Consider the following 13,904-nt stretch of genomic DNA (forward strand, 5'->3'; position numbering starts at 1 on the left):
TTGGCTTCTCCCTCTTCTTCTGCCCCTCATTGCTCATGCTCACTCTCTCTCAATCTCAAATAAATAAAACCTTAAAAAAGAAAAGAAAATCTATGAGATCCTATATTAAAAACTCTAAAATAAGAATGGCTCTTCTTTCACCTAATTAATTTAGAGTATTTACCAGAAACCTATAAAAACATATTCAGTAAACATTAGTACTTCCAAGAAAGTCTGAAAAAAGATAAGAATTGTTTTCAAATTATGAAATAATCAGCTCCTATGGGTTATAGTTTTCAAAAACTGGTACAAATAGAAAAGGACGAAATAAGACATATATAAAACTCAAGTTATCTACCTAGAAATCCAATATCACCCACTGGAAATTATTAGATATTTCTGTAAGATTATCATCAACTTACAGAAATCAACATTTTATTATCTGTATGTGTCTGTATTGTGCATGTATGTATATATACTTGTATTAACCATTTAGAAAATATCATACAACAAAATATTCCTATGCATAGTATCAGTATTTATAAAGTACTGAGAAAATTGCTTAACAAGAAATGCAAAAGATTTTTTAAGAAAAAAAAAAAAAAGAAATTTACAAAGGATATAAAAAATAGATACAGCATGTTTAAAGACAGGATTCACAATTGTAAATATGTGAATGGTGCATCAGATTTCCTGAAAACACCTTGAAATGCTGGCTAACCTGTGACATATATCTTTTTAAAAGTATTCCATGCTTGAGGAGAAGGGAGTTGAGGGAAATTGGAAGGGGAGGTGAACCATGAGAGACTATGGACTCTGAAAAACAATCTGAGGGTTTTGAAGTGGGGGTGGTGGGAGGTTGGGGGAACCAGGTGGTGGGTACTAGAGAGGGCACGGATTGCATGGAGCACTGGGTGTGGTGCAAAAACAATGAATACTGTTATGCTGAAAAGAGAAAAAAAAAGTATTCCATGCTTTAAAAAAAAAAAAAAAAAGTAAAGAAGATCCAAAAGAGGCAGAGTGAATTGAGAAACTAGAGGTAAACATGCCCTGAAGTCACAGCTACCCTCATGACATTTGGTGACTTCAACTGCCACTTTGAATTTATCTTAATGTTTTGATAAAATCCAAGAGACAAAGCCATGGGCCCACAAAATGTCAGAGATCAGCACTGAACCTCTTCATAAAAACAGAACTATACAAGGCTTATAGTTCAAGGGAAAAATATCCATGGGACCTAAAAGGAAATGACAAGAAACATTTCAATCTTGGCCTAGACTTGCAATGAAAATAAAGAAAAAAATAATTTACACAGAAGCAGCATTATTAGACCTGTTCTCTATAATTACTGAATGCTGAAAGATATATATAAAATAATGACTGAAATATATGAAATGTAAAATATAAAGTCAAAACCATGAGAAAGGAACTAAACAGAAGCAAGGAAAAAAAAGTAAGATCTCGGGGAGGAAGAAAATATCAAAGCTCTAGAAATAAAACAATATAATCAATTATACTAAAATCTTAAGAAAAAAACCTTAAAAGCAGCCAGAGAGAAAATACAGATTACTTACAAAAGGAACAATAATGAGACAGAAGGCAGACTTCTCAAGAGCACAACAGAAGCCAGAAGACAGTGGAATAATATCTTCAGAGTGCTGAGAAAAAAATAATTGTCAGTACAGAATTCTATACCCAGTTAAGTCATCAAGCAGGAATGAAAGTGAAACAAAAGTTACTTTGCAATAACAAAAATAAAAACAGAGCGTTTACTAACAATAGGATTTGCCTAATGTATTTCATGACAAATAAAATGATCTCATCAGGAAGGTATAATAGAGGAGGAATAGTTTGCAAATAAAAGGATAATCAGGTGAGGGGCGCCTGGGTGATTCAGTGGGTTAAAGCCTCTGCCTTTGGCTCAGATCGTGATCCCAGGGTCCTGTGATCAAGTCCTGCATCAGCCTGCTTCCCTGACCACCCCAACCCCCCGCCTGCTTCTCTGCCTACTTGTGATCTCTGTCAAATAAATAAATAAAATCTTTTTTAAAAATTAAAAAAAAGATAATCAGCTGAATAAATCTATAAGCAAACACTTTCATTATAAAACAAAAATAATGCCCATTTTGGGGGTTAAAAAGAAAACAGAATTGAAATACCAGATAACATATTAGATAGGAAAGATTAATCAAAGTTAGAGCATTCTAAGACTCTTCATATATCCTTTATATTGTTCTGGGACAAGGGAGATACTAACTTTAGTCTTTGTTAAGTATGTATTCCTTAAGTGGCACAAACAGTAATAATAATGACAGGCACAAATACTCCTGAAATACTTAAACTCACCAGGAATCACAGGTATGTAGTGTTTGTAAAAGTACAGAGAAAGAGTGTACATTGAGGGTAGGCTCCTGGTAAGAATTCTGTGACAATGATGCTATTGTGACATAAGAGATGTCACTATCTCATCTCCTTATAGAACCTTAACTCCATATCACAACAGCTTCCAATTTATTTCAAGGTAGACACAGTCCTTTCTATTTTTCAACTGGTTGCCTTGAAATCCCAGGTGTGAGAGTGGGGCATATGATTCATTCAAGATTTCTGTTTTCCTATGTTGTTAATTTTAGCTATTCTGACCAGTGTGATGTAATATCTCTTTGTAGTTTTGTGTTTTCTTGATGATGAGTGATGTTGAGCATCTTTTCATATGTCTGCTAGCCATCTGTATGTCTTCTTTGGAAAAATGTCTATTCATATCTTCTTGCCCATTTTTTAACCGGATTATTTGGTTTTTGGGTGTTGATTTTGGTAAGTTCTTTATATATTTTGGACATAACCCCTTATCAGGTATGTCATTTGCAAATATCTTCTCCCATTTGTAGGCTGCCTTTTAGTTTTGTTGATTGTTTCCTACACTGTACAGAAGGTTTGTATTCTGATACAGTCCCAACAGCTTATTCTTGCTTTTGTTTCCCTTGCCTCAGGAGACATATCTACTAAGAAGTTGCTATAGCTGATGTCAAAGAGGTTATTGCCTATGTTTGCCTTCAGGACTTTAATGGTTTCCAGTCTCACATTTAGGTCTTTAGTCAATTTTGAATTTATTTTTGTGTATGGTGTAAGGATGTGGTCTAGTTTCATTCTTTTGCATGTTGCTCTCCAGTTTTCCCAACAGCAGGTGTTGGCGAGGATGTGGAAAAAGGGGAATGCTCATGCACTGTTGGTGGGGATACAAATGGGTGCATCCACTGTGGAAAACCTATAGAAGTTCCTCAGAAAGTTAAAAATACAACTACCCTATGATCCAGTAATTGCACTACTAGGTACTTACCCATAAGATACAAAAATATCGATCCAAAGGGATACATGCACCCCTTATTTATTTATTTGACAGAGATTAAGAGAGAGATCACAAGTAGGTAGAGAGGCAGGCGGGTTGGAGTGGGAAGCAGGCTCTCTGCTGAATAGATAGCCCGATGTGGGGCTCAATCCCAGGACCCTGGGATCATGACCTGAGCTGAAAGCAGAGGCTTTAACCCACTGAACCACCCAGGCGCCCCGCACACCCTATTTATAGCAGCTTACCAACAATAGCCAAATTATGGAAACAGCCCCAAGGTCCATCAACGGATGAACAGATAAAGAAGATGTGGTGTGTGTGTGTGTATCTATATCTATATATCTATATCTATATCTATCTATCTATCTATCTATCTATATATATATATATATGGAATATTACTCAGCCATCAAAAAGAATGAAATGTTGCCATTTGCAGTGATATGGATGGAACTAAAGTGTATTATGCTGAGCAAAACAAGTCAGTGAGAGAAAGACAAATACCATATGATTTCACACATATGTAGATTTTAAGGAGCAAATGAACATAGTAGGGGGAAAAAAGAGAGGCAAACCAAGAAACAAACTCTTAACCATATAGAACAAACTGATGGCTTCTGAAGGGGAGGTGGGCAGGGGGATGGGTTAAATAGGTGGTGGGTATTAAGGAGGAGATTTGTTGTGATAAGCCCTGTGTTCTATGGGGGTGATGAATCACTAAATTCTACACCTGGAACTAGTGTTGCACTGTACTTAAATAAAAACTTGGAAATAAAAAAGACTTCTCTAAAGCAGTATGCAAATACATATATGGATTGAATGAGTGTCTTCATATTAATTAATACACTTAATTATTAATAAAAGGCCATGTTCATTAAATGCATATATTTTTCAAACATCACTGCAATTAACAAAAACTACAAAACTGTACTTGCATTAAAAGCAATACAGTATATGTGATAAAAAATTAAAAACCACTAAAGATATATAAATAGTCTATGTCTTCCAAATTAAACAAGGGGGAAAATAGAATTAACAAAAAAAACCCCAAAGCTGAATCCATCTTGATTAAGAAATAAAAAATAAGCACAGAAGATTAAAAGAGTAAACAAACAGACAAAAATAAATAAATAAATAAATAAATATTGCCTGGAAAAATAAATCCAGGCAATAGCAATTAAATGGAGTGAACCTTCAAATAAAAAAATAAATTCTCAGATAATATACTATAGTGCTTACCAAACATGTCTGAACATTTGAACAACCTAAGAAGTTTCATAATATATTTGTGTCCCATGTCCAGAGACTGTAATTTAATTGGTCTGGAGTGTGTCCAGGGATCTGGAATTTTTAAAAGAACCCAGCTATGCATACAAATTTGTAAATCACTTCCACATTTTTTTTTAAAAAGTGGTTATGTCAATTGATACTGCCATCAGTAAGGTATGGATCACTTAAAAAACAAAACAAAGCAACAGATTTGTTCAAATATAATTCACATACCTACAGTGCATTCATTTAAAGTATACAATTAAATAAGTTTTAGTATATTCACAGAATTCTGCAACAATCACCACAACTAATTTTATATTTTTATCACCTCAAAAAAAAAGAAAAACCCTTGTACCTATTAGTAGTCATTTCCAATTTCCCTACTCTCATTCTCCATTCACCTTCACCTCCTACCCGAAATGCACTTGCAACCACTAATCTACTTTCTATTTCTATAGATGATCTATTGTAGACATTTCATAAAAATAGAATCATGTAATATATAGTCTTTGTATCTGGCTTCTTTCACTTAGCATGTTTTCAAGGTTCATCCATGTTGTAGCATGTATCAGTACTCCTTTTTATTGCTGAATAATATTCCATCTTAAGGATAAACCAAATTTTATTCATCCTTTCATCAGCTGGTAGACATTTGGGTTATTTCCACATTTTGGCTACTGTATTGCTAAATAATTATCCATTATAAAATGATACCAAATTTTATTCATTTATTCATCAGTCAACAGACATTTGGGTCATTTTCACTTTTTGGCTATTGTGAAAATGAAGATTGTAGCATTTCTGCCACCAAAAGTTGTAAACACTTGGTACTACCACTTAAGTTTTTGCCCCTCCAGGGTATGTGAAATCATTATCTGACTGCGGCTTTAATTTGCATTTCCTGATTGCTAATGAGGTTGAGCACATTTTCATGTCTGTTGGTTATTTGTATTTCCCTTTAACATAATGATATTAACTCCTTATCAGATATACCACTTGTAAATATTGTCTTCCATTCAGTAGGTTGTCTTTTCATATTAACCATGGGTGTCCTTTGGTGTACAAAAGCTTTTTATTTTGATGTCCCAATAGTCTATTTTTGCTTTTGTGTTCCTTCCTGAGGAGACATATTCATAAATATGTTGGTAAAAGTGATGGCCAAGAGATTATTGCCTATGTATTCTTTTAGTTCTATGATTTCAGGTCTTAATCCATTTTATGTTTATTTTTATGTATGGTATAGGAAAGTGCTATAGTTTTCCTTCTTTTGCATGTAGCTGTCCAGTTTTTCCAGAACCATATTCAAAAGACTCTCTTTTCCCCAACTGAATATTCTTGCTGCCTTTGCTGTAGATTAATTAATGATGTATGTGTGGGTTTATGTCTGGGATCTCTGTTCCACTGATCTATGTGTCTACTTTGTGCCAGTACATACTGTTTTGTTTACTAAAACTTTGTAGTATATCTTGAAATCTGAAATTACTATACCTCCAGCTTTGTTCTTTTCTCAAGATTGTTTTGCCTATTCAGGGTCTTTCGTGATTCCATATATATTTTAGGATTATTTGTTTCAGTTTTGTGAAAAATGCCATTGGTATTTTGTTAGGCATTGCACTGAATCTATGGTTTGCTTTGGGTAGTATGGACATGGACATTTCACAATTATTAATTTTTCCAATTCATGAGCAGGGAATATCCTTCCATTTGTGTTGTCTTGAATTTCTTTCATCAATGTTTTATAGTTTTCAGAGCATAAGTCATTCACTTCCTTAACTTATAACCTTTTCCTCACTGCCTATGCATGTCTTTTACCCAATTCTTCAAAAAAATTATTTACCTTTTTCTCATTCTATAAAAGCTTTTTATATCCTAGGTATTAATTTTACTGTTGTCAACATGAATTGCAAATATCTTCACCCAGTATCTTTTACTTTATGTCTTTTTATAAAGAAAACAATTTTCATGCAAATTTATCAATCTATTACTGATTATTATTTTTTTTAAATCTAACCAGAACCTTTAGAAATGTTCTATCTGGTTCTCTTTCAAAATTTATGAAAATCTCATTGCTTGTCATTTTTGTTATTTCACTTATTTCTTAAAACATTTCACATTTATATCTAATAATGCCAATAAGCCAAATCATTTGCCATGTAATCTATTGTTTCTTTACATTATCTATCACTCACCTATGACCTGTTTCCTTGTGGGTTTGATGATCTTTGTGACCTCCTCTTTTGTTGATCTTAATTTTGGGGAATTCTAAAGCCCTCTTACTTTCCTTCAGAGAGGATGTGCATTTTCTTTGGCCAGAAGTCAGAGGGCCCCACCTCAAAAAATAAAAAAAAAAATTTGGACTCCTTTTCTGAAGTTGTTTAACTATATTTCTTATCACTCTATCACTCACTCTTTAATTATGTTTTTTGTTCCTCCTAAGTTAACACCTACCCCAAGCCCTTTACACTTACTACTCCATCTGCTGCAATACCATTCCCCCATAGACTGGCCTGACTCATGCCCTTTTATCAGTCAAATCTTCCCTCAAACATTACCTCTTTAGAGAGGTTTTTGAAAATTTTCCTACCTAAGGGTCCTGGGTGGCTCAGTCAGTTAAGCATCTGATTCTTGTTTTCGGCTCAGATCATGATCTCAAGGTTTTGAGACTGAGCCCCACATCAGACTCCACATACAGCAGGGAGTCTGCTTGATATTCTTTCTCTCCCTCTTCCTCTGTCCCTCCACCCCCACTGCTGGTGCTTTCCCTCTCTCTAAAAGAATTAAAAAAAATAACCTACCTATAAAAATAGCCCACCCATACTCCCCGGTTAGCTCATTTGCCTATGAACTAATTTTTATCTTTACCTTTATTCATATTCTTTATTACTACTTGCAACTGTTATATTTACTAAATAAATGTATATATGTATATATATATAGGCACACAAATACATACATATATTTTTATTTTCTTGTTTACTTTTTATTTCTCCTATGAGAATACGGCAGAATATGAACCTTATCTAGATCATCATTTCTCCAGTGCCTACTACAGTTCTTGGCAAAGAATAGGCTCTTAGTAAATGTATTTTGAATGAATGAGTACATTTTAAAGAAGGAGAAAATGATAGAAGTCTAAATTTTTAAAAAATCTAGAATGGAACAGATTCCCAAGTTCAAATAAAAGGGTTGTTTTCACTGGAGGAAAGGAAAAGGCCCTCCTTTGGCAGTGGGAAGGATTACCATAAAAGACCAAAAGGGAAAAGTAGGGATTAGGTGTGATTCTTTAGAGAGATTGTGCTGAAAAGCTCTTCCTTTTCTTTTCAAGTGAAAAATTTTTTTTCCACATGACCTGGGCTCTGAAAGGCAGTGTACCAACCAATAACTTCATAAAGAATGAATGGGCAAGAGACAGTTACATTCCAGGGACTTAAAGAATCCAAAGAAAGTGATCATTTAGGTTGGAAAATCACTTGTGTGTCTCTTGTCTACAGGAAAAAAAACAATTAACTTTCTTAGACAATCATATATTCTTCCTGAGCTCTTTTCCAATAGAAGGTGGTCCTGGCACATTCATTTAATGTAAAATACAAAGTTCTTAAAATGTAGTATTAGATTATAAAACACAAATAAGAGAATGTATTTGTTGTAATGGACTGTGTTGACCTGACTTGATCTACCCTATTACTATGTAAATAATATAAGCTCTTCTATTAGAAAATCCATACATTTCAGCACCTATTTTTTAAAAAATATTTTGAGCTCCTTTAGCAGATCTAAATTGTAACAATGGATAGTCTGTTTTTAATATTTCAAGTGCCCCAGAATTCAAATCTAGCTCCTTGATAATCGAGGAAGACAGGAAGGCAAACAGACAGAAGACAGATAAATTATAGTTGCAGAATGGAGAAGCCACATGTGCCCTCTGAAATACTACTATTTCTAGTAATTTAAAACCATTCTTTTGAGAATAGTAAGAGGCAATTCAGTTAATTACTTAAAAACAGAGAAAGCAGCCATTCCAAAGGTAAATCCTGAAATACTAGGGGTACATTTCCTTACCTACTAGTGACACCAAGTTACTATAGTTCTCCAACATCACATCTCTATACAAATCCCTTTGAGCAGAGTCCAGGTATTCCCACTCTTCCTGAGAGAAGTCAATGGCAACATCCCTGAACATCACTGATCTCTGAAACAACAAATATAATACTAGTTGTAGAAATAAAGAAAATATTTTTTCAATGGAGGGGAGATGATGGGGGAGCTCTCCACAAAGAAGCAATGGAGAAAACAGCAAAAAGCCACTGACATAAATAAGACACTAAAGATATCATAGCTTCTGGTGTGCCAATACATTCCTCTTTATTCCTGTTGCTGTAGATATTTCCTGTATATAGAACATCTCATTATACAGATATGTCTGGAACTTAAAGAAGATATAATGTCCCAATTAAAAGAAAAAACACACATAGGCATCCTGTATAATACTCTATTACTCGCTCTTTAATTATGCTTGTATCTTGTATATCATTCTCTCTTATTCTCTAAGATGTAAGAAAAATAACTGGGGAAGTTTTTCTGAAAAATCTTATAAAATCTGTACCTTGTAAGATTTGTATAGTTAAAGAATTTATTGAAATCTCAGTTCATCATCATCTCAGACAGAATATATCATAAGCATTTTCTTTACCAATAATTTAGAATATGTTTTTAATAGGCTGCAAAATAGCTTCATATAATGTATACGTCTGACTTACTAAGTGTGCATATTTGAACATTTTAGGTTACATAAAAATCTCAAAAGCCAGGAGCCCATTTTGGGAGTTTATAATTTTCAACAACTTTTGCATGTGAATTATAATCTTTCTTGTTACTATTTATCACTTAAAAATGTACCCGTCCCTTGTTCTAAGCAACAAAGAGATAAAAAGATAATCTAAACTTATGCATACAAGATTAACTCATAATGTTGATTCTCAAAATGATCTGTATTATTGCTTTTTGTCAATTATGGATTCCCAGGGAAGATGCCTGATCTCTCTCTGTCTCTAATCATGTTCCTAACCAATCTTAACAGCTCACAGAACATAAGCTCTTGCCAGGTGTGGAGACAGAGTCCAATCAAAACTAATGATACTGTCTAACCAAGAAAAGTTCAGTTTTCTCATATGTGGTGTGATTTAACAAACTTCTCTATCTTATAAAATCAGGGAATCTGCTTCTGTCGTAACAGTGCTCCTAGTCTGAGATGCTCAAACTATTTTTGAATAATTATGAAAATATAGGTTAGATTAGAAAGACAAACTTCAAGAAGGTCCTTATCACAAGAATGAAATGCTGGGGACCACATTTTTTTTTTTTAATTTAAAGATTTTATTTATTTATTTGTCAGACAGGAAGAGAGAGCAAGCGCACAAGCAGGCAAAGGCGGAGAGAGAAGGAGGTTCCCTGCCGAACAAGGAACCCAGTGCGGGACTGAATCCCGGGACCCACAGATCATGACCTGAGCCGAAGGCAGCGGCTTAACCGACTGAGCCACCCAGGCGTCCCTGGGGACCACACTCTTGAGCGGGATTGGTTAGGAAGGAAATTTCAGAAATAAGAAATGCAAACATACACATACTCTGTAAAGAAAAGTGACTGCTTAAAGAGAGCACAAAAAAACCACCAATTTACCTGAGCCATGGTTTTTAGCGCTGCAAGAAATGATCAATCCTCCTCTGGATTCCTAGCTTAGAGAAGCACAGAGTCTGAAAAAGGCAGAGCTGGAGAGAAGAAAACAGAACCATGAGACCATGCTTTTTGCAAAGCTCCAATAAGTAAGTTAGAATTATCTTTCTTGCTCTCTTCTTCCTGTCATTAGCTCCTGTCACCAAGATACTCTATGGGAGACATACAGGTGGTGGTTATTACCCTGATCAAACTCAATACTCTCTATATACAAACAATAATATTTAGAGCAACTTCTCTACCATTTCTGAAATAAAATATATAGATAATATGACAGATTTATATACATTATGCCAAAAATGGAGATAATGATCAACTGTTACATAAATTAAAAGGCAAAACTAAACACTTATGCTTTAAAACTACTTGAACAAATTCAGATTTATAAGATGACAATATTCAGCAAGGCATTTTTTTTAAGTGCTATGTTTTAAATTTTAATTCCAGATTAGTTAACATACAGTGTTATATTAGTTTCAGGTGTACAATATACTGATTAGACAATTTTATATATTACTCAGTGCTCATAATGGTAAGTGTACTCTTAATCCTCTTCACCTATTTTACACATAGTCCCACCCACCTCCCCTCTAGTAACCAATGGTTTGTTCTGTATAGTTAGGAGCCCATTTCTTGGTTTGTCTATTTTTTCTTTGTTTTGCTTCTTAAATTCCACATGAGTGAAATCATATGGTATTTGTCTTTCTCTAATTTCATTTAACATTATACTCTCTATATCTATCCATGTTGTTGTAAATGGCAATGTTTCACTCTTTCTTAATGGCTGAGTAATATTCCATTACATATACATACATATATATATATATATATATATATATATATATATGAACATATACTACCTTTTCTTTATCCATTCATCTATCAATGGACACTTGGGCTGCTTCCATAAATTGGCTATTATTAATAATGCAATAAATACAGGGATGCATAAATCTTGTCAAATTAGTGTTTTCATATTCTTTGGGTAAGTACCAGTAGTGGAATTACTGGATAATATAGTAGTATCTTGGCTATTGTAAATAATGCTGCTATAGGAGTACATGTATCCCTTTGAATTAGTGTTTTGGTATTCTTTCGGTAAATACCCACTTACGCAACTGCTGGATTGTAGGGTAGTTCTTTTTTTTAATTGACATATAATGTATTATTTGTTTCAGGGGTACAGGTCTATGAATCATCGCTTACACAACACCCAGCACTCACCACAACACTTACCCTCCCCAATGTCCATCATCCAAGTACCCTATCCTCCTAACCCTCTCCCCTCCAGCAACCCTATTTGTTTCCTAAGACTAAGAGTATGGATTATAGGGTAGTTCTATTTCTAACTTATTTTTTTTAATTTTCAGCATAACAGTATTCATTGTTTTTGTACCACACCCAGGACTCCATGCAATCCGTGCCCTTCTAATACCCACCACCTGGTACCCCAACCTCCCACCCCCCCGCCCCTTCAAAACCCTCAGATTGTTTTTCAGAGTCCATTGTCTCTCATGGTTCACCTCCCCTTCCAATTTCCCCCAACTCTCTTCTCCTCTCTATCTCCCCATGTCCTCCATGCTATTTGTTATGCTCCACAAATAAGTGAAACCATATGATAACTGACTCTCTCTGCTTGACTTATTTCACTCAGCATAATCTCTTCCAGTCCCATCCATGTTGCTGCAAAAGTTGGGTATTCGTCCTTTCTGATGGAGGCATAATACTCCATAGTGTATATGGACCACATCTTCTTTATCCATTCGTCTGTTGAAGGGCATCTTGGTTCTTTCCACAGTTTGGCGACCGTGGCCATTGCTGCTATAAACATTGGGGTACAGATTGCCCTTCTTTCCACTACATCTGTATCTTTGGGGTAAATACCCAGGAGTGCAATGGCAGGGTCATAGGGAAGTTCTATTTTTAATTTCTTGAGGAATCTCCACACTGTTCTCCAAAGTGGCTGCACCAACTTGCATTCCCACCAACAGTGTAAGAGGGTTCCCCTTTCTCCACATCCCCTCCAACACATGTTGTTTCCTGTCTTGCTAATTTCGGCCATTCTAACTGGTGTAAGGCAGTTAGAATGGTTTTGTGATTTTAATTTGAATCTCCCTGAGGGCTAGTGATGATGAACATTTTTTCATGTGTCTGATAGCCATTTGTATGTCTTCATTGGAGAAGTGTCTGTTCATATCTTCTCCCCATTTTTTGATATGATTGTCTGTTTTGTGTATGTTGAGTTTGAGGAGTTCTTTATAGATCCTGGATATCAACCTTTTGTCTGTACTGTCATTTGAAAATATCTTCTCCCATTCCGTGGGTTGCCTCTTTGTTTTCTTGACTGTTTCCTTTGCTGTGCAGAAGCTTTTGATTTTGATGAAGTCCCAAAAGTTCATCTTTGCTTTTGTTTCCTTTGCCTTTGGAGACATATCTTGAAAGAAGTTGCTATGGCTGATATCGAAGAGATTATTGCCTATGTTCCCCTCTAAGATTCTGATGGATACCTGTCTCACATTGAGGTCTTTTATCCATTTTGAGTTTATCTTTGTATACGGTGTAAGAGAATAGTCCAGTTTCATTCTTCTACATATAGCTGCCCAGTTTTCCCAGCACCATTTATTGAAGAGACTGGTTTTTTTCCACTGTATAGTTTTTCCTGTTTTGTTGAAGATTATTTGACCATGGATTGAGGGTCCATATCTGGGCTCTTTGTTCCACTGGTCTGTGTGTTTGTTTTTATGCCAGTACCATGCTGTCTTGATGATCACAGCTTTGTAGTAAAGCTTGAAATCGGGTAGTGTGATGCTCCCAGTTTTTTTTGTTGTTGTTGTTTTTCAACATTTCCTTAGCAATTCGGGGTCTCTTCTGATTCCATACAAATTTTTGGATTATTTGCTCCAGCTCTTTGAAGAATACCGATGGAATTTTGATCGGAATAGCATTAAAAGTATAGATTGCTCTAGGCAGTATAGACATTTTAACAATGTTTATTCTTCTGATCCAAGAGCATGGAATGGTCTTCCATCTTTTTGTGTCTTCTTCAATTTCTTTCATGAGTGTTCTGTAGTTCCTCAAGTACAGATCCTTTACTTCTTTGGTTAGGTTTATTCCCAGGTATCCTATGGTTCTTGGTAAATGGAATCAATTCTCTAATTTCCCTTTCTGTATTTTCATTATTAGTGTATAAGAAAGCCACTGATTTCTGTACATTGACTTTGTATCCTGGCACGTTGCTGAATTATTGTATGAGTTCACGACAGATCAAACCAACTCCACACATAAGAAGGGAAATAATCAAGATTATTGCTGAGATCAATGAGGTAGAAACCAGAGATACAGTAGAACGTATCAATGAAACTAGAAGCTGGTTTTTTGAAAGAATCAATAAGATCGATAAACCACTGGCCACACTAATCCAAAAGAAAAGAGAGAAAGCTCAAATTCATAAAATTATGAATGAAAAGGGAGAGATCACAACGAACACCAAGGAAGTAGAAACAATCATCAGAAGTTATTATCAACAGTTATATGCCAATAAACTAAGCAACCTAGATGAAATGGATGCATTCCTGGAAAA

General features: G+C 34.9%; 1 protein-coding gene across 4 annotated transcripts in view; it reads right to left on the reverse strand.

Annotated features, from left to right (window-relative positions):
• The window catches only part of ZNF420 (zinc finger protein 420), a 48,426-nt gene that overhangs the window by 15,430 nt on the left and 19,092 nt on the right, over positions 1–13,904 (reverse strand). The window contains exons 3-4 of one of the 4 annotated variants that reach the window (XM_059382870.1): positions 10,271–10,359; positions 8,654–8,783 (exon numbers count right to left, since the gene is read on the reverse strand). In XM_059382870.1, the coding sequence (XP_059238853.1) occupies positions 8,654–8,783; positions 10,271–10,279 (139 nt within the window). In that variant the 5' untranslated portion in view covers positions 10,280–10,359. Of the gene's footprint in view, positions 1–1,553; positions 1,638–6,783; positions 6,916–8,653; positions 8,784–10,270; positions 10,360–13,904 lie in introns of those variants that run through there. The other 3 variants (XM_059382873.1, XM_059382872.1, XM_059382874.1) reach the window with 3 other exon arrangements.

Source organism: Mustela nigripes, chromosome 17 (assembly GCF_022355385.1).
Source record: "Mustela nigripes isolate SB6536 chromosome 17, MUSNIG.SB6536, whole genome shotgun sequence".
Lineage (NCBI taxonomy): Eukaryota > Metazoa > Chordata > Mammalia > Carnivora > Mustelidae > Mustela > Mustela nigripes.